Here is a 25,144-nt window from a genome sequence, read left to right as displayed (position 1 = left end):
AGTAGGCAATCTGGCTCCCTTTGCTCTGTGCTGATGCTTGCTGAAGGCCGTTACTCCAAATCCTTCAATTCTTTCAGATATTCAGAAATCTAATGACTAATGCTATTAAAGGATTACAGTTTGGGCTTTTTGTAATTACTGCTAAAAGTAGCACGGTAAACTTTAAAACTTTTTATGCAAATGGTCTGCCTGAAGGGAAACCTTGCACACACTGTTTGGTTTCTGGAGGATATTGCAGATTTCCATTTTAGCAGGAATGAACCCCGGCTACAAAGCTTCACCACAGAACTCTCAGTAATGATGTCTCTGGATCATAACTTTAATGAGGTGTATTGTAATCCCAGTGTGAACCACTCTGACTACATCCTACACAGCACGAAATGGCTGCTGTAGGATTATTGCTGCGTCAGCGCTCATAGTTGAACACAAAATGCCTCAGAAGCAAAATATGAGGTGCTCGAGGGTTGAATGGGTTCATTGAAATACGCTATTGAAGAATGTGGTGTGACTTCAGCCTGAGATGAAGCAAGTTGTGCTTAAGCGGCAGAATGAAATTACTTTCTTCTCGTCGCTGCAGGGAGCAGCTACAGGGTTACCTCCTCATTCAGTAAAACACAAACACTCATATTTACACATTTGACTTCATGCCACCTGGAGAGGGATGCGCAATGCATGAATGCTGAAGGTGTGGGCTGGGAGGTAACAGATAGGATCACAATGAAAACAGTTGCGGATTCAGCATAAGTAAAGGGAAAGGGTTACTGAGGAGTAGAGAAAAATCAGTAATGTAAAGAATTTATTGTGAAGAATAATGATAACAGTAGATGACGTAAGGTCACAGACTAACATCATCCCCACAGCACTATTCCTCTGTTTAACTCCACCACTAATCCTACCATAAACTTTCACAGTGAGGGGTATCGCAGTATTTTGGGCAGTGCATGCAGGGGCGATATGGTACGTTCTTTCTCTCTTTATTTGGCTCTCCTCCCCATCTTCCTCAGTCTGCTCCTGATTGCCTACGGGGCTCAGATCAGACTCTGCAGGATGATGCAAACTCAGCCCAGACTGCCTCGTCTGCTGCTGGAGATGATTGCATCTCATTTTTAAAACTGAAACTTTCAAGAGTGTGACAGGATCAGAGGAGAATGATAAGAGGACAGTGGGGACGTATCGTCTCACTCAGAAGTCCCTTCAACTAAGAAAAAAAAAAAGCATGAATACATGTTTTAAGAAATCCATTATTTCGCTAAAATAACCAAGCTGTGATTTTTACAAAAACACAGTAGTTATTCAATTTACGTGCACTTTCATCCATCTCGCAGAGCACCCTTCAAAGTGTCTGCTCCCTCAAAAGTGAAAGGAGTGTGCCTGTATTCTCTCATTAAATCCTCAGACTTCAAAGAGTCAACATTTAAACAGAATCATCAATTGTTTCACCGCAACAAAGAAAACACAACACATATTCACACATTTAACAACACCTCCAAAGTAAGCATGGTCTCCCACTTTGACAAGAATACAAATCCAAACAATAGAGCACACACACACACAGACTACAGCACATTCATATACTCCTTGTGGATAATAAAGAAGCCAATGCGATGATTCTTTGAATCCTTTGGAGAGTCTGTGTTTTGAGCCGCCCACTTACCCTTACATAACCAGTGAGTACTTGGTCTTTTAACTCAATGATCAAACAATAATCCACTTGGTAGTGACATTGTTTCATCATTAGGCTTTGTTTTGATTTACATTTCTTCCATCTGCTCATTCAATAACACGCAATTCATCAAATTTCCATCCAAGGCTGTTTGACTGTCAAAAATTCAGAGAAAACAATGAGTAGTCTTGTACTCAGTCCAACACAAACCTTTCAGCGAAATGATGAGACATGCACCGAGCGTGGTCATTGAAGGATAGATGAGTTTTAGAAAAAATGTTCAAACCTGACAACATGGTGACTGTTCTGGAAATGTCAGATCTGTGTAAATGATCCTTTTTGGACTGGTTAGTTGCAGTCTTTAGAAACATACTCATAGTACTCTATGAGGTGATCAAGTCCGCTGTGCTAGTTATTAATAAATGGGCCACAAAATGCTCAGTACACAAGCTGGGTGTGGTTGAAAGTCTATGTATTAATCACTAAAAACCAAAAGTTGAGACCTGCACACCAGTCAGACTTAAGTGATGTACTGGGTCTAACTTTTACACTGAGGAAGGAGTAGGCCTCAGTCTGTGAAGTCAGGCTAATTATTGATCTTTTGAATATGACATCAGGATGGCTGCCTTCCCTCGCCAGGACTGGATTAAGATTAAATGAATGGAGAGAAAGAAGAAGAATATAAAAGCTGCTGCTGAAATATGGAAACTGGTAAGCATGGGAGTGAGTAGGGCTGTGCAAAAAAGGCCATAATACCGAGATAAATTTCTCTACATGTCTGTTTTTTGAAAGCTTTCAAGGTGACTTACCCTAACTGATTGAGTCCTTGATGTTCTTGTTAGGTTTTCTATAGCTACTTTGTTGCTTTCTGTTTGTTTACTGGCCGTACAATGCACTGTAGCCTCAAACCAACCCTGTTCGTTTTGACATTCACTGTAGTGAGTGATGGCATGATGTAACACATGACTGTAAAAAGTTATTAAAGTGAAGGTTTCATCCAGCCTAGTAAGGCATGTTTTTATTGATTCCAGAGCACTTCCTCACTTGCAGTATACGTCGGACAGTTATGGGACACTTTCCTGCCTTGAGGTGCTGTTTGTTCTCAGGTTCTATGTGAATGACATAATAGAATAGAATAGAATAGAACTTTATCGTCATTGTAACAAGTACAACAAAATTAAAGTTACAGCAGCAATCAAGAAAGCAAAAGTAAGAAAGTGTATAGAAAGTGCATAAAGGTCCATAAGAAAATAGATGATGACAGCTTGTCCATCTTTCTCCAGTCCAGCCAGCCTCCACCTCCACAGGGTCCAGGACTGAGCTTCTTCAGTCATGCTCCATCTCTGTCTCCTAGATCCTGTCTGCTCACAGCAGGTGAAGCTCTTCCAATGTGGCGTTGGTGTCTGATGTTAGCTCCATTAGTCATCTCTGTGAATAGCATAATGCTTCTCTGCCTTCTGATATTCCCACTGTTGCTGGGTTAGCACAGCTAGCTCGTCCATCTTATTGGAGATAGATCTTACGTTCCCAATACCGATGGATGGAAGGACAGGTTGATGTCATCACTTCTTGGCTCACACCTGAGAACCAGCACATGGTCCTCAAAAAACCTCCTTCTCTTCACCTTGTGGGAAGACATCAGGCCTTACACCAGTTAGCATTGACATGCTACAGGCTACTAACAGCTGAGTTCACATGTAAACAATGCAACCATGATTACATGTAGGATCTCTAGACAAACACAGGAGAAAAAGTAGTAAAAATATCACTGAAGCCACAAAATGTTTGGTGACCATGACCAACAAATGAGCCTTACAAAGTAATGTTCCACTCCAAATACAAAGATTACGAAAAAGAGACGAAAAAATTATAAGAAACGGACAAAGAAGAGAGAGCTGCTGCAAAAGGCAGCCATAGCCAACAGGGCGGCGCCTGGCATCAGGCCTGTGGAAAACTCACTCAAGTTTTTCAATAACTGAATTGATTACAAACCTCCCCAGTTTCCCCCCTGAAAGCCTCTATTTGTTTGGCTGGAGTTGTATATATTGGCATGTTTTGGTTAAAACTCTTTGAGTTGTCATTACTTGCTACCTTTATTTTTTCTTTTTGATTTCGGTGTTCATACCATCTGCAATTATTTTAATTCCTCCTTCATAAAACATGTACCTTTCCAGTTTTGGTACATTTTGCTTCTGCTGGCTGGAAGTCTGGTTGCTGGCTGCTTCTTCCTGCTGCTGTGTCTCTGTTATTAACTGTTGGTTATTGGAAAATCATTAAACGGGAACCACAGCTTATGTTTTCAAACAACATGGGACCAATAAACTGCTTGATATTATTAGCGGTGAAAAATTTCACTCACCGTGTTACACTTTCACCATGTTTGTTTTGATCCTGCAAACATAAGTTCAGTTAAACAAACTGAAATAAAGCATCCGTGGAAAATATCAAGTTTTATTATGAGATGAAGTGTGCTGATGTTAAACACAGTGAGGCCCTTTAAGTGTGAGGTACAGAGGAAACTGTGAACATGCACACCGGATGATCTACTTGCTCATGAAATCTTACGCTGGACTACAGTGGAGTGCTGTTGCATCTCTCCAACCCTTTCAGCTTAAAAACCCTTACACCTGGTCTGCTCTCTTCCAGGTAGTCAAGGAGGACTGGGTTATCAAAAGCAAGCTCTGTCTTTTGAATGGTGTCTTTCTTCTCCGTGTCCACAGAGTTTTCCTCTTTTGAGATTTGCTCTTCCTCTTCATGTCCTTCCCCCTCCTTACACGTGCAGCAGACCATTGCCTTAGTGATCAAGCGGTCAAGTGGTTTAAGAGAACGCATCCACTGAGGCAAAAAGTCCCAAGTCTGAAGTTTGGTCGGCAGGTGACTCGGGCTGCGTGCTTGCATTGAATTTACCATGGCGACGAAGAAAGTAACACCCAGGAAAGGAGCCCCGACACCAGCCATTACCTGCCATCCTGCCAGCGACAGGCCCAGAACCAGTGAGGGCAGGAGCAGAAAGCACAGGAGCAGGTACAAGACTGCAAACCAGCGGTACTTAGCGGTGCGCTCACCCAAGACACGTGCCATCCTTATTGGCAGGCGCATGAAGGGAATAGGATACCACAGCAGAATACCAAAGAGGTTGAAGAGAAGGTGACAAAGAGCAATCTGCAAACAAACAGAAGACAATGTGGCACAGGTTTCCCATAGAAAAATTACAGCATAACAAAAGTGGCATAAAAGCAGCAAGCTGGGGCAGTAAGCCTCGACTTAAGCTTCACTAACGTCTATTTGTAGTGAAATTCTCAGCGTCTCTTAACCATCCCTGAGGTTTTCTCCAATCTCGAGGTCCCACATGTACAAAGAACACAGGCCACTCTCTCAAAGCTCCTTGTAAACACCCTCAAAACCCCCTTTTTAACATCCCTCTCACTCGGTAAGCTCCATCAGATAGAATTTGAACCTTTTCTTTGCACCGTGCTGTACGCAGGGGAAGGCTGCTCTCCAGCTGAGACACAAGCTTTGCTCAAGCATATCTCCACAGAGAGTGAGCGTACATCAATCAATTATTCCCTCCATGTCTCTTTCGACTGCCGTTTCCCTGAACAGCTGTAAACTCCCGCTTTTTGGTCATCATCATCATCATCATCATCATCATCATCATCATTGTCATTTTACATGCCCTTTTAAAGGTGATCTGTCCTTTCTGGGTTAGTCATCTGCAGTACAGTGGAGGTCATTGTTGCTTTTTTCAATGGGACTCTGGTAAATTATTTAATGGGCAGAAAGGAAACATATATTGACTGACATCAACAATTGCATCACTAATCTTCCAAAAAATTGATGCTCAGATGTAAATCTTAGGCTTGACAAACCCCAACTACTAATACGAATTTTGCAAATTAAACCAAACGCTTCATAGCTCCAGTTTTGGCCCATTTGTCAGTATTTGGGTTTAAAAAAGCTGATGCATGTTTTGTTGTTCTCTACAGTCTGTGCAGTGTTATAAAGCCTTGTTTTCAGAGACAGAGTAATACCATCAAAACTGTTGTTCTCAAAGCAACAGCAGCATAACAGAAGCAGGAGTCAGTCTCTGGTAGCATGTACCACTCACTGTTTGTGTGCCCTGCCCTTAAATATATAAGCAATGAGCAACCAGGCAAATCTTGCAGACATAAAAACTGATACCCCAGATGTAAACACAGGGCATTTGTTTGCAGAGAGACAAAAAAGTATTTAATATGATCCACTGCATGTTTATGCTGGAGAATGTTATCCTTCACAGTCAGTCTAGTTGTCATTCAGAACCTCCACAAGAGTCTACAAGGTTTTGACATCATGTAACATTCATTTTGCAAACAAGATCCAGGGAGATTTTCCTGTTTCTGATTTTCGATGTTTTGTCCCCTCAACAAGACTAACAAACAGCTCTATTTTTCCTGGAGCATCCACTTAGTAGCCTGCAAAGCCCTTATGCATAAATCCATCCTCATAAATATATATAACAAACATTACTGTAATGCAGGATCTGTAGATAATTCACAGTAACTCCACTGTTTTCAGCTGGGATGGTGAAATATAAATTTGTGGGCTGCATTATTGCTGTCTCACAGTCAGTGCTCAGCCTCCCAGAAGAAGGATGAGCACTGACTGTGATATCAGTGGAAAATATATTCATGGGAATAATTTCCCTCCAACGTGTGGGGCTGTAGTGTTTCTGTCAATTTCTCCTTTTTTATATATCCCTGCAGTTTTCGTTTTAATAGCTTTTATCTCTGGTTTAAAAAAGCTTACTTGTATAGCAGCTGCTATCTTGTTCCCTGGACTGGCCAAAGCTGCCAGGAGGGCTGTGGCTGTGGTGCCTATGTTGGACCCAAGGGTGAGAGGATAGGCCCGCTCCAGACTAATAACACCGATACCTGAGAGAGTCAACAGAAACACTTTAAGTCAGAGGAAAAAAGGACAGTAAAAAATATTGTGAGGTGGGTTTTGTTATAGCCTCTTTTGTGTCTCTGTTATACACGTAACAAATCTCTGGGTCAGGAGATAGAAAAGTCAGACTATATTATCTTGCTTCAAGAACATAAAATGAGATACATTTTCTGAGCAGCCAGTGTTATCTTCTTTTACATCTTTCACAAGGTCAGGAAGTAGCTCAAGTTGTCAAGGAAAATAAACAAATGTCTTGTAAACTTGTTGAGAGCCCAGAAAACTGTAATGTGGAAAATATTTGAAAGGGATATTTCAGGTTTTTGAAGTGGAGTTGTTTGATTTACATGTCACTCACAATTGTGTTGGCCACAGCAGATGCTGATTAGCTCAGCCCCTTCTCCGAGTAAGTGCCAGAAGAAACAACACAGATTAGGCTACAGTTTTCTGCATACAGCACCAAGTCTGCCTCTTAATCTAGCTACAGATAAGATACTCCAGCGCAGATACTCATTTCAGTTTAAGTGTACACTTCACTGAGATTTTTTTAGGCTTTTACTTCGCCATGAGAAAGTTGATCTTTCTCTTTCTTTTCTGTCTCTGTCAAAAACTGTGATCTAATTCGCACATGAGTAAGAATTGGTATCAACAATATGTCTGGACCTTTAGGAATCAAAACATAGGACCAGTTTACATCCAGACCCATTCTGCGAAGCTCACCAGCTAGCTCACCACTATCCTTAACACTGATGTTTGTGACCAACTTTCCTCAGTAAATTGTTGAGAAAATTCTCATCAGAGCTTACACATAAACTAAGATGGGAGATTGGGTCAAAGTCTCTAAAATTTAGCTAAATCCAAAAACTGTAGCCTACCTTGCTCATATGCTAGGCGCCACCCTGTTGGCTATGGCTGCCTTTTGCAGCAGATCTCTCTTCTTTATCCTTGTAATTTTTTAGTCTCTTTTTCGTCATCTTTGTATTTTGAGTGAATCATTCGTTGGTCTTGGACACCAAACTTTTTGTGGCTTCAGTGATATTTAGGGCCCGAGCCCCCGAGAATCGGGGGGCGAAGCCCTATTGTAACTGTTAGGATTATTCTTCTTCTTCTTCTTCTTCTTCTTCTTCTTCTTCTTCTTCTTCTTTGTTTCTGCCAATACAATGCCATTTTGCGTGCCTTTGGCTTGAAAAAAAGGCGAAATGACCTAGCCACAAAATTCAAACTCGGCGAAAAATTTATGATTCCACTGTCTGTGCAAAAATCCATCCCCCCTTGCGCCCCCTAGGGGCTTAAAACTGCAGCCCCTTGCTCTGCTTTGAGCTACAGCCCTGAAATTTGGTGGGTATAACAAGCATGCCCACATGAACAAAAAAGTCTCTTATGACTATCGTGAATTCTCAACACGAACTTCGCTATTAGCACGTAAACATGGGATTTTGACGATTTGTAGCCTATGCATTTGAACGAACTAGTCCTAGGGCTTTTGTCACAGCAACTCCAAACTTGGCATGTGTATACTACACACATTGAACATTCATAATCATAGCTAAATTTTCAGAATTTTTTTCCGTTTGGCTAGGACACAGGCTCAAAGTTCGGCATTTTTCAACTTTGTCTAATCTGCACCAAAATTTACACACATGTTCAGTGTTAAGCCCTGGACACAGCCATGTCTCTATACCTCCCAGAAATTACAACGCCTCCTGATGGCAATGGCCTGAAATTGCCAAAATTACGTTTATAGGCTATGTATTTCAATGAACTACTCCCAGGTTTGGACTAAGATGAACTCCAAACTTGCCTTGTGGAAACTACACACATTGAAGATGAACACTTACAATACAATTCTCATCATCTTGTATGGCTCGGCCACAAATGGCCGCCAAAGTTCACCATTTTGCTACTTCATGAAAATCTTAATAGCTCTCTTGTACAATGTTGGATCAGGCCCAAAATGCACACACATGTTAACTCTCCCATCTCCAACACATCCATATACTTCTTTTCATCTAACACTACAGCGCCCCTTACTGTTAACAGGAAGTAATGTCTTTTACTCTCTGATTTATAGCCTCTTCATTTTTTGCCATTTTCTTTTTCATTTAACTTGCAAATCTCTGTCACGCCTTCATAAAGCATTACAAATCAGCTCATGTCCTCAAGGTCAAGGGTGTGTCTATGGCACTAGCTTCACCTCGCTAATGTCAAAACACAGCAGGAAGTAGTACTAACTCAGTCATTTAAGGTCTAATTTCTTCCAAACTTCACACACACCATGAAAGTCCATCCCCCAACTCTTCCATAACCTCAAATCTCTGCTACTGCAATAGCGCCACCCACTGGAAATGCTTGATCATATTATTACATTCATTTTAACGTTTGCTCCAAATTTTACACACATGAAGTCACTCCCACTCCTGACTGCTGTTGACATGAATTACAGTGATAATGCTGCTCCCCCTATGGTACACTAATCATATCAACTATGCTTTCAATGTACTATGTATGCTTGCTTGCGGGGGAACAACCTCATCCATACACAGAGCTCTTGCTTGAGGCACATTTTGCTGCACTTAGGCTGCTTGGGAATTACCCCAATACGGACCATTTTCCGCGGGGCGAGGGCCCGTCATTGCTGCATGCAGCTATATTTTTACTATTTTTGTTCCTGTGTTTGTCTGGAGATCCTACATGTAACCATGGCTGCACTGTTCACATGTGATCTCAGCTGTTAGCAGCCTGTAGCATGTCAACGCTAACTGGTGTAAGGCCTGATGTCTTCCCACAAGGTGAGGAGAAGGAGGTGAGGACGACGTGCCGGTTCTCAGGTGTGAGCCAAGAAGAGACGACATGGACCTGTCCTTCCATCCATCGTTATTGGGAACGTAAGATCTATGTCCAATAAGATGGACGAGCTAGCCGTGCTAACCCAGCAACAGAGGGAATACCAAGAGGGCAGAGTAGCATCATGCTATTCACAGACATGGCTCACAGAGCTAACATCAGACACCAACGCCACATTGGAAGAGCTTCACTTGCTGTGAGCAGACAGGATCCAGGAGACAGAGATGGAGCATGACTGAAGAAGCTCAGTCCTGGACCCTGTGGAGGTGGGGGCTGGCTGAACTGGAGAATGATGGACAAGCTGTCATCATCTATTTTCTTATGGACCTTTTTGCACTTTCTATACACTTTCTTACTTTTGTTTTCTTGATTGCTGCTGTGACTTCAGTTTCGTTGTACTTGTTGCAATGACAATAAAATTCTATCCTATCCTATATGCTGTTTCTTATGGAGCTCTGATTGTAAAGTTGCACACACTGCAAATAACAACAACATTTCTCCACATTTAGCTCTAAAACAAAACTTTTTCTGCAGATTTAGAGAAATATTTGTGAAATAAGTTTGACTAATATTAAATATAAATGTTGAATATTTTACCCAAATGTTAAATATTATATCTAAATATTGAATGTTATTTATAAATGTCATAAATAAATGTCCTGACTCTAAATATTTAGCCATGTTTTTAAACATTTAGTTTCATTCTAAACATTTAGCTAAGACTAAATATTACCAAAATATTCAGAAATCTAAGGTTTCTAAGTATTTAGTCACAAATATTTCTCTAAATCTGCAGAAAAAGTTATGTTTAAGAGCTTAATGTGGAGAAATGTTGTTATTTGTAGTGTGTACAACTTTACAATTGGCGCCCCATTCCACTGTGGCTACTGTAATTAATGCAACTCATACAACCCCTCTACAAAAACACTAAAATATTCCTTTATTTTCAATTATTGTTTTTTAAAAAAGCAATGCAAGTATCTGAAGAAGAAAAATGGAATCAGTGAAACTGTTTCATACTTCAACTTTTTGAGCTGAGATGAAAAAACAACTGACAAATGAAAAGCTGCTTCTGGCAACCAAACCAGGACAATTCTAAAATGTAGTCAAAAATACTGAACTTTATGAGACTGTCTGCTTTATTTTTCCATAATTTCCTGGCTTTTTTCTTAAAAGTGAAACAATGACATGTTATTGAAGAAGTTATCAAAAATGATGAACAACCGTAAATCTGGAAACAATCCCACGTGTGTATCATACTCTCACCCTCAGGCTCAGTTTATTATTCCTGTGTAGAATGAGAAAATATTCCATCACACATTATCACTGTGTAGCAGGCTGATGACTCATTCATCACTAATTTTACATGCTTCATTTAGCTCGTGGCATACAGTGCTGGTTATGTAATAATTTCTTACAAACTCTGAAAGACTCCATCCGTGGAAATAAGCAGTTTTATGTCCTTATTTGGCTGCATTTAGTTCAAAAATGAGCTATTAGCCAAAGAGGAATTTTGAGGTATTGTATGCTTGTTTGTGAACATGTTCAATTTAATTTTCTATGAAACACTTGACTGGAGGAATCGGTTAAACCTTTACACAGTGTATGGTAAACAATTTATTACTGAAGCAGTAAATGTCTCTAAGGTTAGAATTTATAACTTGGAGCGCAAAGCAGCAGCCTTGGAGGCAACAGCCCCATTTATGAGCTGCCAAGTTACAGTGGTAATTCCTCTAACGTTGATTTAAGGAGTATCAGTTGTTCTCCCCCTGAAAAAAAGACTGCACAATCATGAACTCATATTCCAACCATATAAAGGGATCATCTGAGTACACAAATGCAAAGGCTGTGATCTCAAAATTCAGGCAAGTCGTTTGACTGACAGCTCTGCACAGAGCTGGACTCAAGGATGAGAGTTGATCAAGGACTGTAGGAGTTGATACTCTGCACGGTTAGACTCGAGTTTAATAAGACATCACAGGAGAGAACCATTCTGAGGGCATGAACTAAATGACACAGAGTCATAACCAAAGGGTAAGGATCTGAAGAGGCTTCACACTGGTTCAACCTTCAGACTGGACGGCTGCTGTGATGCCTCAAGACTATTAAAACGCTACTTCAGAGATCAGCTGACCCGAACTGGAGGAAACTGAGAAAGAAGAGAAAAGTCAAGCTGCATAGCTTGAGGTTGGTGTTATTTCGAAGAAGAAGGAATTTGTTCAAACTTATGATGGGAATGAATATAGATTTGAGTGAGAAACTTGTTCAATGGGAAAAGTTTGCACTAACTGGAGGCCTGACATTGCGTTATCTGGTCTGCGTGTCAGTGAAACTGACAGTTCTCTAAAAAAGAACAGTGTACAAAAGTAAAAAGCTGAGACATGCAGATATTTTAGCAGAGGCTGAACAGCTCGTGTAAAAAGAGAAGGTGTGTCCGGAAGGAGTGGGATCTCATTACTGGGAGAACAGGGTGTGTGTGGACTAGTTGTGAAGGACAGTAAAGAAGGCAAAGCAGCGAAAGGAAGTCACTGGATTTGGATGATGTAAAATAATGCCAGTGAGGTCCAGGAAAGTTAAGAGAGAAGTGTTCCTTTCTTCTATCTTGTTGCTCTACTTTTACTTTCTGGAAAGGCGCAGGGGGTGGTGGAGCATACTGCTGACCCCTTTGGGGGGTGAGTTCTAGTCTAGTCCAAAACAGACTTCTCGCCCTTGCTCTTCCTTCCCTGTCTTTGTTTTTAGAATCTCCCGTTTTACTTCTTTTCTCTTGTCACATGTGGGTATGACAGATAGTGAGGGCCATCATAAAGAGGGGTGGTTCTGGGATGCTGGAGCCAACTGTAAAACCTCTGCTGATGTGTTGTGGGCCTCACTTAATGCAACCCTGGTGCAGAGTGGTGCCAAAATGATGACACTAGGGATATTTGTCTCTCGATGCCTATCCAATCCCACAGTCAAGGATTGTTTTTTAAATCTGCAGCCATTGTGATTTTTTATGGTGGTTGTTCAAGCCCCTCTCAAGCTAAAAAACATCATAGAAGCAACCATATCACTCTCCTATGATGGTTTCAGCTCAGTAAAAAAAGTTTTTCTTTGCTATTTGGTGGCCTTATTTGCCAATTTGAGGTATCAGTATTCATTTCAGTCAGTTACATTAACAGCTTTAAGCTCTCCACAGAAGCTTTAAAAGGGCTGTGAGGAGTTTCTAAGTGATCTTGAAAAAGTCTCCCTTCTAGATTTATGCCTGATTGTAATCCACACTTTAAAATGACATAAATAAATGACATGAAATGTCAGAAGTCATCTGAAGTCTAAGTCTATCAACTACTGTACAGACTTACAGTTTGCTTGTAGTCACGTTTAGCCTACGGATACGCCGTAGCACCGGGCTGCTAGTAGTGTAGTTGTTGTGTTTTAAACAACAGCGCTACATAACTTTACTGATAAGTACCTTATCTGGTAAAAAAAGTTGTCTTGAACAAAGTTAATTTGTTCTAAAACAAACACATGCCGGTTAAAAGTCACAACTTTACGACAGTGTGCGTAAGACTCCGGGCCAAAACATGGCAAGGCAGTCCATTTTCAACAGAACCTCCTCATAGCATTTTTAAGTAGCCAACTTTACATCAACAATGACTCATGACTTTTTTTTGTTGCCCAGTCTGAAAGTACAGATCTAAAGCAGCATGAGGTCATTATATTGCAGGACACTGTTCATTGATGATCACTCATAAGCTCTGCTGTCTACTTAGATACTTGAGCATCTTTGCTCCATACATTGAAAACAATTAATCACAATGTTTGCATGTCTACTTTGCTAATCATGAGATGAGTTTTTCTTCTTTCCCCCATAAGTAAGACAAAGGAAGTGCTGATGTAGTTAGTCCTAATTGGATTGTTTGGATTTCATTTTACTTGATGCATCTATTTGTTTTCCTTCAAAGGAACATCTGTCAATTAACTTGGAATAGATGATTGTGTTGCATTTTGGTGAAGCAGTGTGTGTGGTTGGATTTCCTCAAGCGTTATACCAGTCCTATGCAAAAAAAATAACAACTTTATATTGTTCCACTAGCTAAAAATGCCAGTTGTTCTTTAAATGTACAGTTTCTAAAGAATATACAACTGTTTTTCTGTTTCATAGTTTTACATTTAATCTTGTATTTGTTCAAACTCAGTTTTCAAATAACTCTCTGTTCTGAGTTTTCACACTCACCCACGAGGGGAGTCATGGCTGAAGTGAAGACAGAGCTACTCTGGACCACAAATGTTACCCCTGCTCCCACAAACATGGCCATGTATCCTGCCAGCCACTCAAACGGAAATGGCAAGTCTGTTGAGATAAGAGGAGGAAGATGTAAATAACCATCATTAAAACACATCTTTCATACAATTTGCATCTAAAACAGCTTGTTAAAATTTGTTTTATTTGTTTGATTTCATACTGTTAGGTGTTCAAATGCTTTGTTTAAAATCCTGCAGTGCACCTGTGTTGATAACTTTATGGATAACCTTCGCCACATGGCCTTGAAGGAGAGAGTTGAGCAGCTTGACCAGAAGCAGCAGACAGAAACAGAGGACAACCATGGAGCCTGCCAGGAGAATCAGGCCAACAGAGAGGTCTGAAAGCCCAGTTGACACAAACAAATGCCTACCTGCGGAGTCAGAGAACGAACAATCATCAGGACAATATCAACTGAAACAGCCTGTGATAACAGATTTATCATGAGCAGTACAGGAAACCAAAAAGTACTCAAATTTTCACATTCAAAATTATTCTACTGTTTAGTCATCAAGCTGCCTGAGCAAGGCCTTACAGACCTTCCAGCTGGTTCGACATGCTGCTTCCTGGGTTCTGACACAATTGGGGGAAAGAAATTGTCGCTCTCACTGTTAAGATAATTTGTATTGACTTCCTAAAACTTCTAGTATATAATCTCTCAGGGAAAAAAAATCTGCATATGTTGTTGTTTTCTGAATGAGCTCATAGCTCAGAAAGCATAAGATGAGCATAGTGGGGATAATTCTTGCTCTGAATACTGGGAAGAGCCAGGTGCCTATTGTCACAATCAAGTTTATATCTCTGAGAGTCTGATTGTTGTTTTGTAGTTCGGTGAAACATTTATGTGCTGAACACCAATTCCATTTTAATTATCATATAAAAATACTGTTTATTAAAAAAATTATAGAGCATTTCTATAAAAAGAGTTGGTTATTTGTATAGGTCTGATTCTGCTGGAGGTTTCGGCCTCTTGAAATAAAGTTATTTCTTGCAATGTCCTTGACAGTATGTGTTGGGTTTATTAAACAGCATTGTACCGTATAAAGTTTGACATGCTCTCTATGTAAGGCTATCTTTTTCTGTTTATTTTGTACTTCATAAATATAAATGTATTGACTCTTGTTCAGATTTGAACTCACATTTCAAGGACGATTGAGCCAAACCATGCGTGGGGCCACAGTTTTCGGTGCTCAAATTGCCAGCTGACTGTAAAATAGAAGAATAGGGAATGGAAAAAGTAATAATGTTTACACAGCAACACAGTCATCACTGGCAAGGGTGACGGGCTTTTTTTGGCGCCAGAGTGTGACACAATAGTCTGCATGTGAAGGAGACAGCGGTGGAGACGCTCCATTACCATAACACGGTCAGTCTGGCACCATTCTTTCACCAGGCTCCTGTTCCTCATGTCCTCATTTCCCATGGCGATCCCTGTGATCACACACTTGTCTAGCTGAGGAGGACAGGGGGAATATTTTTCATCTTTTTAGTTCAGTGAGTCTAAGAAGAGAAAGTTTAAAGTGTTTTGCTTTCACTCCACCAACAATAGAAATAAAGTCACATTTTAAGTGTCTCTGCGAGACACGAGGAGAAGCTAATTTTCTATGAAGAAGAAACTAAATGTTTGCTCAGCTTCACCTGCTGCAGTTATGGTTGCTAATGAGTTTTTGTGTAGCATTTGAAGCTTTCAGTTAAAGTGGCAGTGGATTTAGAACTTGAACATGTAAAGTGACATTTATTTGGACGAATAAGACCTCTGGCGTCTGAAGTGGCAGCAGTTGCTAGCAGATGTTATTAGCCGTAGCTAGCTGATTGTGTTTGGCTACATTTGTAGCTAGTAATTAACGTCTTTAGCTTAAATTCTCACACATAAGGCAAAGAGGACTTGCTGGCTTCTTGATTAACCCTGCTTGCCATACCTTCTAGCCATAAACAGAGCTTCCTGCAGGCTAACATTCGAAGATGGGTCTCAGTAGTGCTAAAGGTTTTAAGCTTGTTAGCAGAGAATGCTAATGATTGCAGAATACATACATTTCTAAATTGAAGAAAAATGATACCTTCTTTACACTATTTCGATGTTAAATATCAGCTTTAGAAGAAATCATAGTAATGGCAAACCCGCCTAAACTTTTGAGCTTAGAGAGATCATTTTAGATCATTTTAAGGTTGGTTGTTATGCTGTACCTGTATGATGAGCTTGGTCACAGGCTCTGTGATGACTTTCAGCAGCTCAGGGGCTTCCTCACCAGGTTGGAGGCTGAAGCTGGTGACCAGCAGGTGTGACAGCCGTGTCATGAGACCACTGGCCACCTCCAGCGGCAGAAGAGCAAGCACAGAGAGCCAGTTGAAGCAGTCGTGGATTGTTGCCCCAGCAAAGGCCCTGCAGCGGGTCACATTTGTTTTGCATGAACTCAGGTCAGCCATTAGCATGATCAACTACTCTAAATGATTGCATGTTAATCTGCTTTGGTGACTCAACTTTTATTATGACGAGTGGATGTAATGAGCGTTTCAGTTTTCACTTGGTGTTAGAGTATACTTTTAGTTTACCAGACACAGATTAAGTAACAAGCCATCTGCTCTGTGTGGTATCTTTCATGCCAGAGGGTTACTGGAGTGGGATCAATGTGGACGGGTGCCATTATTGTCACTGTTGGGCTAAGAAATCACACTGAAATAGAGGCTGAAGCTAAGAGGCAGTGAGCAGCTGCTAATGTTTTTTTCTTCAACCTCGTCTGCTTTCTCCTTGCACTCACAGCACTTCTTTCCACCATCTCCCCACTTATCCTCTTCACTTTTCCATTACATTCTATTCTTCCCTGCTCTTTAGCTTCCCCTCCAATCATCCTCTGCCTCGCCACCTTTTCTTCACTCACCGCTGAAACTCGCTCCTCTCTGCTGCTTGCATCATGGCAACTATAGTGTTTGTGACTGAAGTCCCAATATTGGAGCCCATGATGATTGGAACAGCGGATCTCACTTCTAGCACTGTGGGGGGAGACCACATCAAACCATCAAACTCATCTTGATGATTTTTATATTTATATTCAAATACAAATGGGTATATTTCTGTTTTAACTGTGAATACTAATGCACCATGCTTTTAATACAAAACATGATCTTCTGCATTTTAAAATGCCACAAGAGTTAGATTAAAGGTAATTGTGATTGCAGGTAAGTGAATGCATCCTCAACCTTCAAACTGTGTAGATGGTGTTTATAGTTAAGGATGCCTCTGGTGATGATGATGACCTGGAGGACACGAGCACACAAGCACACACTCATACTGAAACGCTTGTGCCTCTGCATCTCGTTTTCTCTCTGATAATTACCTGTAATCTTTCTCTTGGCTCTCTAACAGAAAGGATTTTGTAAGCAAAGAGGCCACTCCTGCATACTGATATCATTCCTCTTTGCAAAACAGAAGACAGAGAGGGGGCGTCGGCGCCTGCATTTAATAGAGACCGACAGGTCGCAACCTTGTTATTTAAAGGTCATATGGTAAACTATGAGTCGATGAGAGGGTTGGAAATGAAAAGGGTGTAAAATTGTTCAACTTAATTATCTTTTTGACTCCTGTTCTAACCCACAAGATTACATCAATGTTAAGGTGCCTTTTATATACAATATATGGTATTAAAGTGTCACTGGCAGTAAATGGCGACGTCTAAAAATTCCAATTGCAGAGAAAGACATATAATGGATCACTGTGTAAAGCCTGATAATTTACAGTACTCCAATGACACATTATCTGCTTTCAGGAAGTTGGATATAGACTGGAAGACTGGAAGAGGAAGCTGTCCTAACAGTATGTGTTAATCCACAGACATAAAAATTCCCTCAAACTGCCTGGGTTACACTTCTTCGTGTTACATTTGCTCAAAGCCTCAGTGAGAGGTTTCCAGCTGGTTGTGAAACAGATTGAACAAAATAGATAATAATGAGTAAGTAAGCAAAAAAAAGCCATCTCAAAGTGGTTATAGCAATGATTTGAGCTGTTTGGAACCTTGCTGTAGTTATGCTGAAGTCAGCCATGAGCCTGAAAATATTTTTTCTTCTACCTCTGACATTTAGAGCTCTCAGTATTGTTCACAAAGGGTGACTGTGCAATATTTTATTAATGAAAGTCGAAACTCTGTTGTGAAACAGATGTATGCTAAACGCTAGCATATCAATGTAGTTTCCCATATACCTTAGCATCAAGCTAGGGCTATTTTTCTATATTGTTTTTGATACATTGGGAGTTGTATAACATGTTGAATGTATTCAACAGGAATCTTGTGCGAAAGAGTGATGTAAATTCTTTGTGTGTTGGTGTCTTAAGTAAAACTTCAAGTGGAAAATCTTGAATCCGATTTTTCTTGAGTCATTAATCTACTAAGAAAACTGGGGCGAATAGTCAGCTCAAGGTCTGGCAGCTTCAGGGTAATATAAAGAATTGGTAAGGGAATCCTTGAAGGGCAACTCAGTTTTTTTGACACCTGGACCTTATTTATAGGTGTGTGCATGCTCATATACTCACTCAGACAAACATCGTGCAGCTCGGAGACCTTCAGAAGTTACTTAGATCCAACCGATTTTAGCCGCACTTAGCGGAGGGCCACGGCAAAGGAGCTTCAGCGTGGGACATAATCTCTGCAAAATCGCTCATTTCGGCTATAATTTTTCATCCATCGCCAGTGTTATCATAAAGTCAGCTCGTCTACCGTCTTCAGACTACGACTTCCAGTTTGACGGTTGTCCTTACCGGTTTGAGCCTGAGTACACGGACGAGGAGCTCCATGAAAGAAGGATGCAGAGGGAGAGAGAAAGAGCTGGCTCGAGAACAACAAACAGGAGCACGTCCACGACTCGATGCGAACTGGTCGTGCGCTTGTGGACAGTGTTCGCCTATGGCAACAGAAGAGGAGTGTGTTTGTGATATCGATGGATAGCGATGGATGAAAAAATATAGCCGAAATGAGCGATTTTGCAGAGATTTTGTCCTGCGCTGAAGCTTCCTTGCCGTGGCCCCTGCTAAGTGCAGCTAAAATCGGTTGGATCTAAATAACTTCTGAAGGACTCTGAGCTGCCCGAAAAACGGAGTTGCCCTTTGAGCATAGTCTAACAATGTTGATGGACGTAACTATTTTTTATCAGTTCTTAACAAAAACTGGTTTTCGATACCTATCCCTAGTTAGCAACAAGATTGCCAATTTCTAAATACTAATTTTACTGTTTGTAATGGTTGATTTCTTTTGTCAGCAACATTCCCCTCACATTCACAGGTTGGGATAAATAAAGCAAAAAGACTGTAGCTTTAGCCCCGGGGGGAGTCAGAATAAACACAAACAAAGAGATCAGCACAGATTCTTTAGCACACAGTGTCCAGCTGTTCTTGTAGCCTTTTTAATCAAGTTAATTTTGCATCAGCGTCATGTGATTCTGTGCCTCTGTAAGAATGGATGTGCTTGGGGCTAACGGCCACAGGCAGGGAATGAACTATGTTTGCTAGAAATAAAACCGCTCTGGAATAATGCCAGCTTCATGCTTTAAATCATAATCCAAGACAGAAAGGAGCGTTTTTTTTGGCTCCTCGTGTCCTGGTTAACTTCTAGACTGCTAAAACACAATATTGCACTTTGTGCCGCATGTAAAGAGGAATGTCATCCTCTGACCTCGTGCACATTCATCTTTCAGTCGTAATGTATTAAACTGGAAGCTTTATTTGGCTTATTTATTCTTTCAATGCTGGGATGCAAAAACAAGAGGACTAATTTGCTGTATCTTCCAGTGAACACAGTGTGCCAGAAAAAAAAGAAACCCTACAAATTAATTGCATCTATTTGTTAGTGCCACACACGCACCATTGGTGCTTTCTATTTGTGCTGCTGTATTACTGTTTTTCTGTTCACTGTAATTGTTATTCACGCACAATTATAGCATACAGACACACACAAACAAACGCACACACTCATGCACGACATATATTTCAGTTTAAATGAGGTCAGCGCAGATGTCTTATTTATAAGCCAGCTTGCATTTTACCACACAAATTCACATGCCTACTCACATCCAGAGGCCACCAAACTGACAATAATAGAGGTGGAGGTGGAGGAGCTTTGGACGAGCACAGTAACCAAGATCCCCACCACCAGCCCTGCCATGGGGTTAGAGAGCACACTGTTCTCCTGGAAAATGTCTCCAGCCACTTTTCCTGGTTAAAAAATGCCACATGCACACATACAGTGAACATTTTAGACACAACAGAGCTGGTTAGAGCAATGTTTAACATGATTCAGACTGCTTGTTCCCCCCCAGAATTCAAAAAGGTCAACAGAATAAGCTCTGTGGTGAGTTACTCAGCTCCCAGAGGAACTTTTCAGCTTTGACTTTCTTATTTGTCAAACATCAACCAGCTGAGCCACTGTGAACCCTTAGGGGTGACAGAGAGGGTTATAGTATGACATACGTACCCCCTGCTAACTGGAATGCCGAACTCAGGGTGTCCAATGAGCAAACGAAGAGGAAGAGGAGGATGAAGAGGATGGGAATCTTGGATGTATTTATTAGAAGCAGCTTGATCTTTGTAGTCTGTGGAGAGCTTTCTGTTGAAAGAAAAAGAGCAATATTGGCTTTACGAGAAATGTGGTACTTTTCTAAACACAACCTTTCACGTTCATTTACATTCTAGAGGTGTATGTATTCTCCTCAATGAGGCTCAGTCTCACACACAGAGAGCAAAGCCATCCGATACACTACATTACCTATACAGAGCCAAACACTGCTGAGTGACAGCAGGACTTAGCCTTTGTTACCCAGACTGTGTGATCCCACCAGCCCTGTGTGTTGTCTGAGCATGCCCTAATCTAATGAGCCTGTGGTGCAGCTTCTGATGCTCTACAGCTTTTGCCTTTTCAAAGAGATCAGACCCAGTGCAAACCCAATAGGTGAATGTGCAATCCTCCTCTTCACTCTTCTACCTTCTTCTGTTGGGAGTCTGACTGCCTCCCTGAGTGAAGGTGAGCTGGAGTGGTGATTGGTATGTTGGTTGTAGCCCTCAAAGCTGCTGATGAGGTCAAGGGTGGAGCCGATGCCGGACTCTCTGTCCTCCTCCAGCAGGAGTCTGGGTTTTGAGGCAAGCTGAGAGCCCTGAAATGGTACCCCTGATAACAGAAAAGAAAAGTACAACAGTGGTGAGGAAGATTTGCTTTGATGAATTTCAATTCTGAGATAGAAATACATAAAAGTGGGATTTTAACTTTACCATTGTAGTCAAGCCCTGTTCCTGGTCCAGGGGACACAAAGGTTATAGATCGAGAGGACATGCTGCTTTGAATTTCTGTGAGGAGATAGAGAGATAATTAAAATCACAGGATGACACCCATTGTTGAGGGAACAAATGTGAGAGTGGATATGTTTATCACCACCTGCAGCAGTGAAAAAGACAGTCAGTGGAGATTTACCATGAGCCAGTTTTTCATAAAACCACCAAGAACAACAGACAAGCAATTAAAGAGGAACAAAGGCAGCCCACGCTGTTTGTAATCGGCAGCTGCCCTTGATTAGAGGTCAAAACACACACTTAAACAACATACACCACCAGGCGTCATCTCGCCTCCCTGCAAATGAACGTCTTGTCAGAATCAATAAAAAGCCATCAGCATGTAGCTTGTCTTGCCGTCCGTTTCCTGCAGCTGCAGGTCGGCTCTTAAAGGAACTCTCCTCAGTCTATGTAGCTTTGCTCACACTCACTGTAGAGACTGTTTTCCCCGCTTTTCATGACACCCTCTTTGCCGTATTTCGGGGCCTCCAGTGGAGGAGGGAGTGCTAATGTGTCTCTTTAAAGCAAAGAGGATGGAAGTGAGTTCAGTAATTACTGCAGGCCAAATGACTGTTATTACATCCTTCTCATTCTGTGCAGCATCCTCCCATGCAGAGCAGCCCTGTTAGCATATGTACGTCTGTCTGTATGTGGGAGGGAGTGAGACATGCTCCATAGATTGCATCTGAATCAACTCGGTTGTGTGTATTTTATGAGTGTGTGTACAGAATGCTATCTTCTTATCAGCCTGCCTCTTTCTCATCCGTAAGCTGGTCTGCTGCTCGCTCTGTTTGCGTCTCTGTTTTCTTGTGAGTTTGTCTTTGCATCACCATGACTCACATGTAGCTGTCTCTGTTGTCTATCCCATACAGAAAAACAACTGTTGAGTTTCTTTTTGTGGAAGAATAAAGTGTTCAATAAAAGATTTAGTGAGTGTGGTCAGTGAGTGATAGCTGACTTGACAACATTATCTGAGGGATTTGTGTATGAGTTGGGGAGTTGTGTGAGTTGGCCCATCTGAGCTATCCATGCACTTATGACTTATGACAGAAGGGCATGAAATCTGTACTCACACACAAATAAGTAGGTAGCATTTATTCATCCTCTACTAGCATTATATAGTGTATGAAAACAGCAGTGTTGGGCAAATTACTTTAAAAAGATTATTAGTTATAGTTACTTGTCGTTTTCCTTAAAAGGAGCAATTGAATCAGAAACTGAATTACTCCTTTGTAAATGTAATTAGTAGTCAGGGAAATATTGGGTTACTTTGTTTAGTTTTTTTTCCTGTCTTTCTTTTTTTCGAATGACAACAACAACAACATCATCATTAACAAACCTTAAATATGTAAAAGAATTTGGATTTTTGAGTTGGTTTCGTTCTTCACTTTTACATCAATGGCGCTGAAGTAGTGCCTGTACTTCCATCTTCAAAACACCAGTTATACCTGGACAGACAAATCTGGACTTGCTTTTACCACATCTGTTTGAGGGCATTGGGGTTTATAATGTAAACATACACCTACCTCAACTCTGGCATTGATTGGCCTACCATAAAATTGTACCCTACCTTTAGCCAATCATCAATACTTATGTCTCTGTCATCCCATCCCAGCTCACCAAGGAAGGACAATAAGAAAAAAAAAGAAATTATTTAATTTTAAAGTAAATAACTGAATGAAATTTTATTTGCAATTCCTGTGCCAAACAGTTGTTAGATATCAGTGCTTAATAACGGCTATGTAGCGTTTGAAATGGTAAACAATTAGATGACTCAAACTGGAAAACAAAAATGGTGTTGTCTTTAATCTAACATTAACAATGTCTAACCATCAGAGTCTAGTCTAAAACACTCCTTTTGGTGAAATGACGGAGACAAATTTTTTAAGCTTCATTTTTTAAGGTTGTCAAAGTCACAATTCAGTAAATAACACCGCTGCAAAGTGCTGTTTTGTTCTTGTTACATTATACCCACTGCAAAAACGTATATCTAAGCAGGTTTTTTCTCTTACTTTAGGTCAAAAAATGTTTTATAAGTCTGGCAAGTCCATGAACTGCCTGTAAAGAAAAAAGCCAGTTAAGTGTCTTAAACGAAATATTCATTTTTAGTTTAAGAAAATTAAAACCCTATTCACAGTTTTTTTCACTCATCTTTAGACTTAGCCTTTTCTCCAGTAAATTATCTGCCAGAGTAATATGGCTCATATTTAGTCTTGAACATTTTTTTAAATATGATGATTATGATAATGATGATAATAATGAGAATGATAATAATCATTCTTATTATTATTATCATCATTATTATTGCCTCTTCTATTACTATTATTATTAGGGTCTGAGGCCTGAGCTGAGGACACCTTCTAGCAAAGCAAGAAGGTGTCCTTGGCCGTAGGCCGTAGGCCAAGGACACTATTGTATTTGTCTGTTTCTTTTTTTTCTTATTATTCCACACCGTCAATGAACGCCAATTTGACCCCCTAAACATGCTCAAAAACTCACCAAAATTGGCACGCACATCAGGATCATGGAAATATTCAAGGAAATACCAAACATGACCCCCCGACATCCCATAATAAGCTCTCTAGATCAAAAACTTCTAAAACACACACTTAAACGGCCCTGGCTGAGGCTAGGAATGTCGTACAGAGATGAAACCAATGCCAAAACGTACGTCTCGTTGAGACGCACAAAAAAGGTAGGAGGTATTTTTTATCATTATTATAGAAATAAGACATTAACAGTTTCAGCTGTTGCAGTGCTAGATTTTGAGCTGACACCTGATGAAGCTGTTGGATTTGAAGGCCTTTGCCATGATTATGAAATCAAGGAAAACCTATTATTTTCTGATTTTTTGGCTTTCAACACACTGTTTTAGTTAAAGAAAAATGTTACTCACGCCAGATGAAAGTAGTAAAACTAACTTTTGAGTATCTTACCTTGTCTGAAATAGTCTAGGTAGGACTGAAGTGTGCCTTGTGAAGAAGAAAGTGTAAAACTGAGGTGTGAGTCATCTTTTAATATGTCAGCTGGTATTGGGGAACACCTCATCGCTGGTTTATTAACTTGCTCCATCATCAACAACCTTACTGTTAATCAATAACAAAAACTCCTAACTCAATAGAGCTTGCTGGGAGATCACACTGTGTTCTCAGTGATGGATTATCTGTGCTCAGACTGTTTTTCTCCCTCCTGATTTAGGGCCAGATAACTTTCCAAGATGAAGAGGACTGTTTGGAGTGATTCATGATCCTTGATGTTTCAGGTTCCTCTAAGTTTCACATGTAAAAACAGGAGAAATCTGACACCTAGTGGATGAGTGTGGAAGAAAAATACCTCCTCAGAAGTCCAGCTATTCTCAAACAGCTGTTTCCATTTTTGCCTGGAAAAGATAAAAGTCAAGGTATTAAACAGTCATCTCATCCATGAGATAAGTCAGTGAAGGAATTTCAAACATCTAACATTAATCTGTAGCATTTCTGCAGGACTTGGTGAGCTATGAGGAGATTTTCTGTGATCCTCTTAACAGACATGTACACATGTTTACTTCACACACTCCACTACCCTGAGCTAATGTCCTCTTTAGCTTGAGAGGACTCCGTGATGACCTGAGAAACATGTTGGTTGTTAATAATTAGTCCTGCTGCAGTTCTGTCACATCAGCAGTGCTCTCAACCAGATCTACCAAAGCTGCTGACCTCAAACTTGCATCCAGAGCAGCAGAACTTGATAACCCCGCTTTGACTTAGCTGTTTCTTTCCAAAGTGTTATGAAAGCAGGGAGCTGGAGAGAGATAATAGCCCTCTTGTTGTGCATGCAGTAGCTGGACTGGAGCCGAAGCTGCTGCCGCTGAAAAGTGGCTGCAGTGTGAGAAATCCTTGAGATTTTGTGCAGCATTAAATGGTGTAAAAAAGAGGGACAGAAACACATATAGACATACATGTAATCACACACACACACACACTCACACAGACAAACACACACACACACACTGACAAATCTCTCGTTCCAGAGCTCTGCGATAAAACCAGCCCTCTCTGTGATGATGTTAATCCCCTCTCCAGATGTGAAGGTCAAAGAGGGACTGCTGTGCTCAGGGGATAAACCAAACAGAGGCCACCAGGTCACCGGGCGC

The 25,144-nt window shown here is 40.7% G+C and overlaps 1 protein-coding gene across 1 annotated transcript; it reads right to left on the bottom strand.

Moving 5' to 3' along the window:
* Nucleotides 1-4,140: 4,140 nt before the first annotated feature.
* LOC141793496 (sodium-dependent phosphate transport protein 2A-like) lies at nucleotides 4,141-24,391 on the bottom strand. Its single transcript, XM_074674250.1, has 13 exons — nucleotides 24,346-24,391; nucleotides 20,956-21,030; nucleotides 20,672-20,854; nucleotides 20,165-20,296; nucleotides 19,762-19,905; nucleotides 16,586-16,697; nucleotides 15,894-16,089; nucleotides 15,067-15,162; nucleotides 14,849-14,915; nucleotides 13,915-14,082; nucleotides 13,644-13,760; nucleotides 6,452-6,576; nucleotides 4,141-4,825 (listed from the first exon to the last, which is right to left on the bottom strand). The coding sequence occupies exons 2-13, from the start codon at nucleotides 21,014-21,016 to the stop codon at nucleotides 4,235-4,237; spliced, it is 1,992 nt and encodes a 663-aa protein (XP_074530351.1). The 5' UTR covers nucleotides 21,017-21,030; nucleotides 24,346-24,391; the 3' UTR covers nucleotides 4,141-4,234.
* Between the last annotated feature and the right edge of the window lie 753 nt (nucleotides 24,392-25,144).

The sequence above is a fragment of the Halichoeres trimaculatus genome, unplaced genomic scaffold (genome assembly GCF_033239565.1).
Source record: "Halichoeres trimaculatus isolate MK-OKI-2021-1 unplaced genomic scaffold, fHalTri1.1 fHalTri1_scaffold_7, whole genome shotgun sequence".
Lineage (NCBI taxonomy): Eukaryota > Metazoa > Chordata > Actinopteri > Labriformes > Labridae > Halichoeres > Halichoeres trimaculatus.
This window is presented reverse-complemented; position numbering and strand designations above follow the sequence as displayed.

Bases quoted from the DNA above. Each gene is read 5' to 3' on its own strand.
- LOC141793496 (XM_074674250.1), bottom strand. From the start codon at position 21,016: ATGTCCTCTCGATCTATAACCTTTGTGTCCCCTGGACCAGGAACAGGG. The intron at 19,906-20,164 runs GTACGTATGTCA...TTTTTTAACCAG, and splicing joins GGCATTCCAGTTAGCAGGGG to GAAAAGTGGCTGGAGACATT. The intron at 16,698-19,761 runs GTGAGTAGGCAT...CTCCCCCCACAG, and splicing joins CAGTTTGGTGGCCTCTGGAT to TGCTAGAAGTGAGATCCGCT.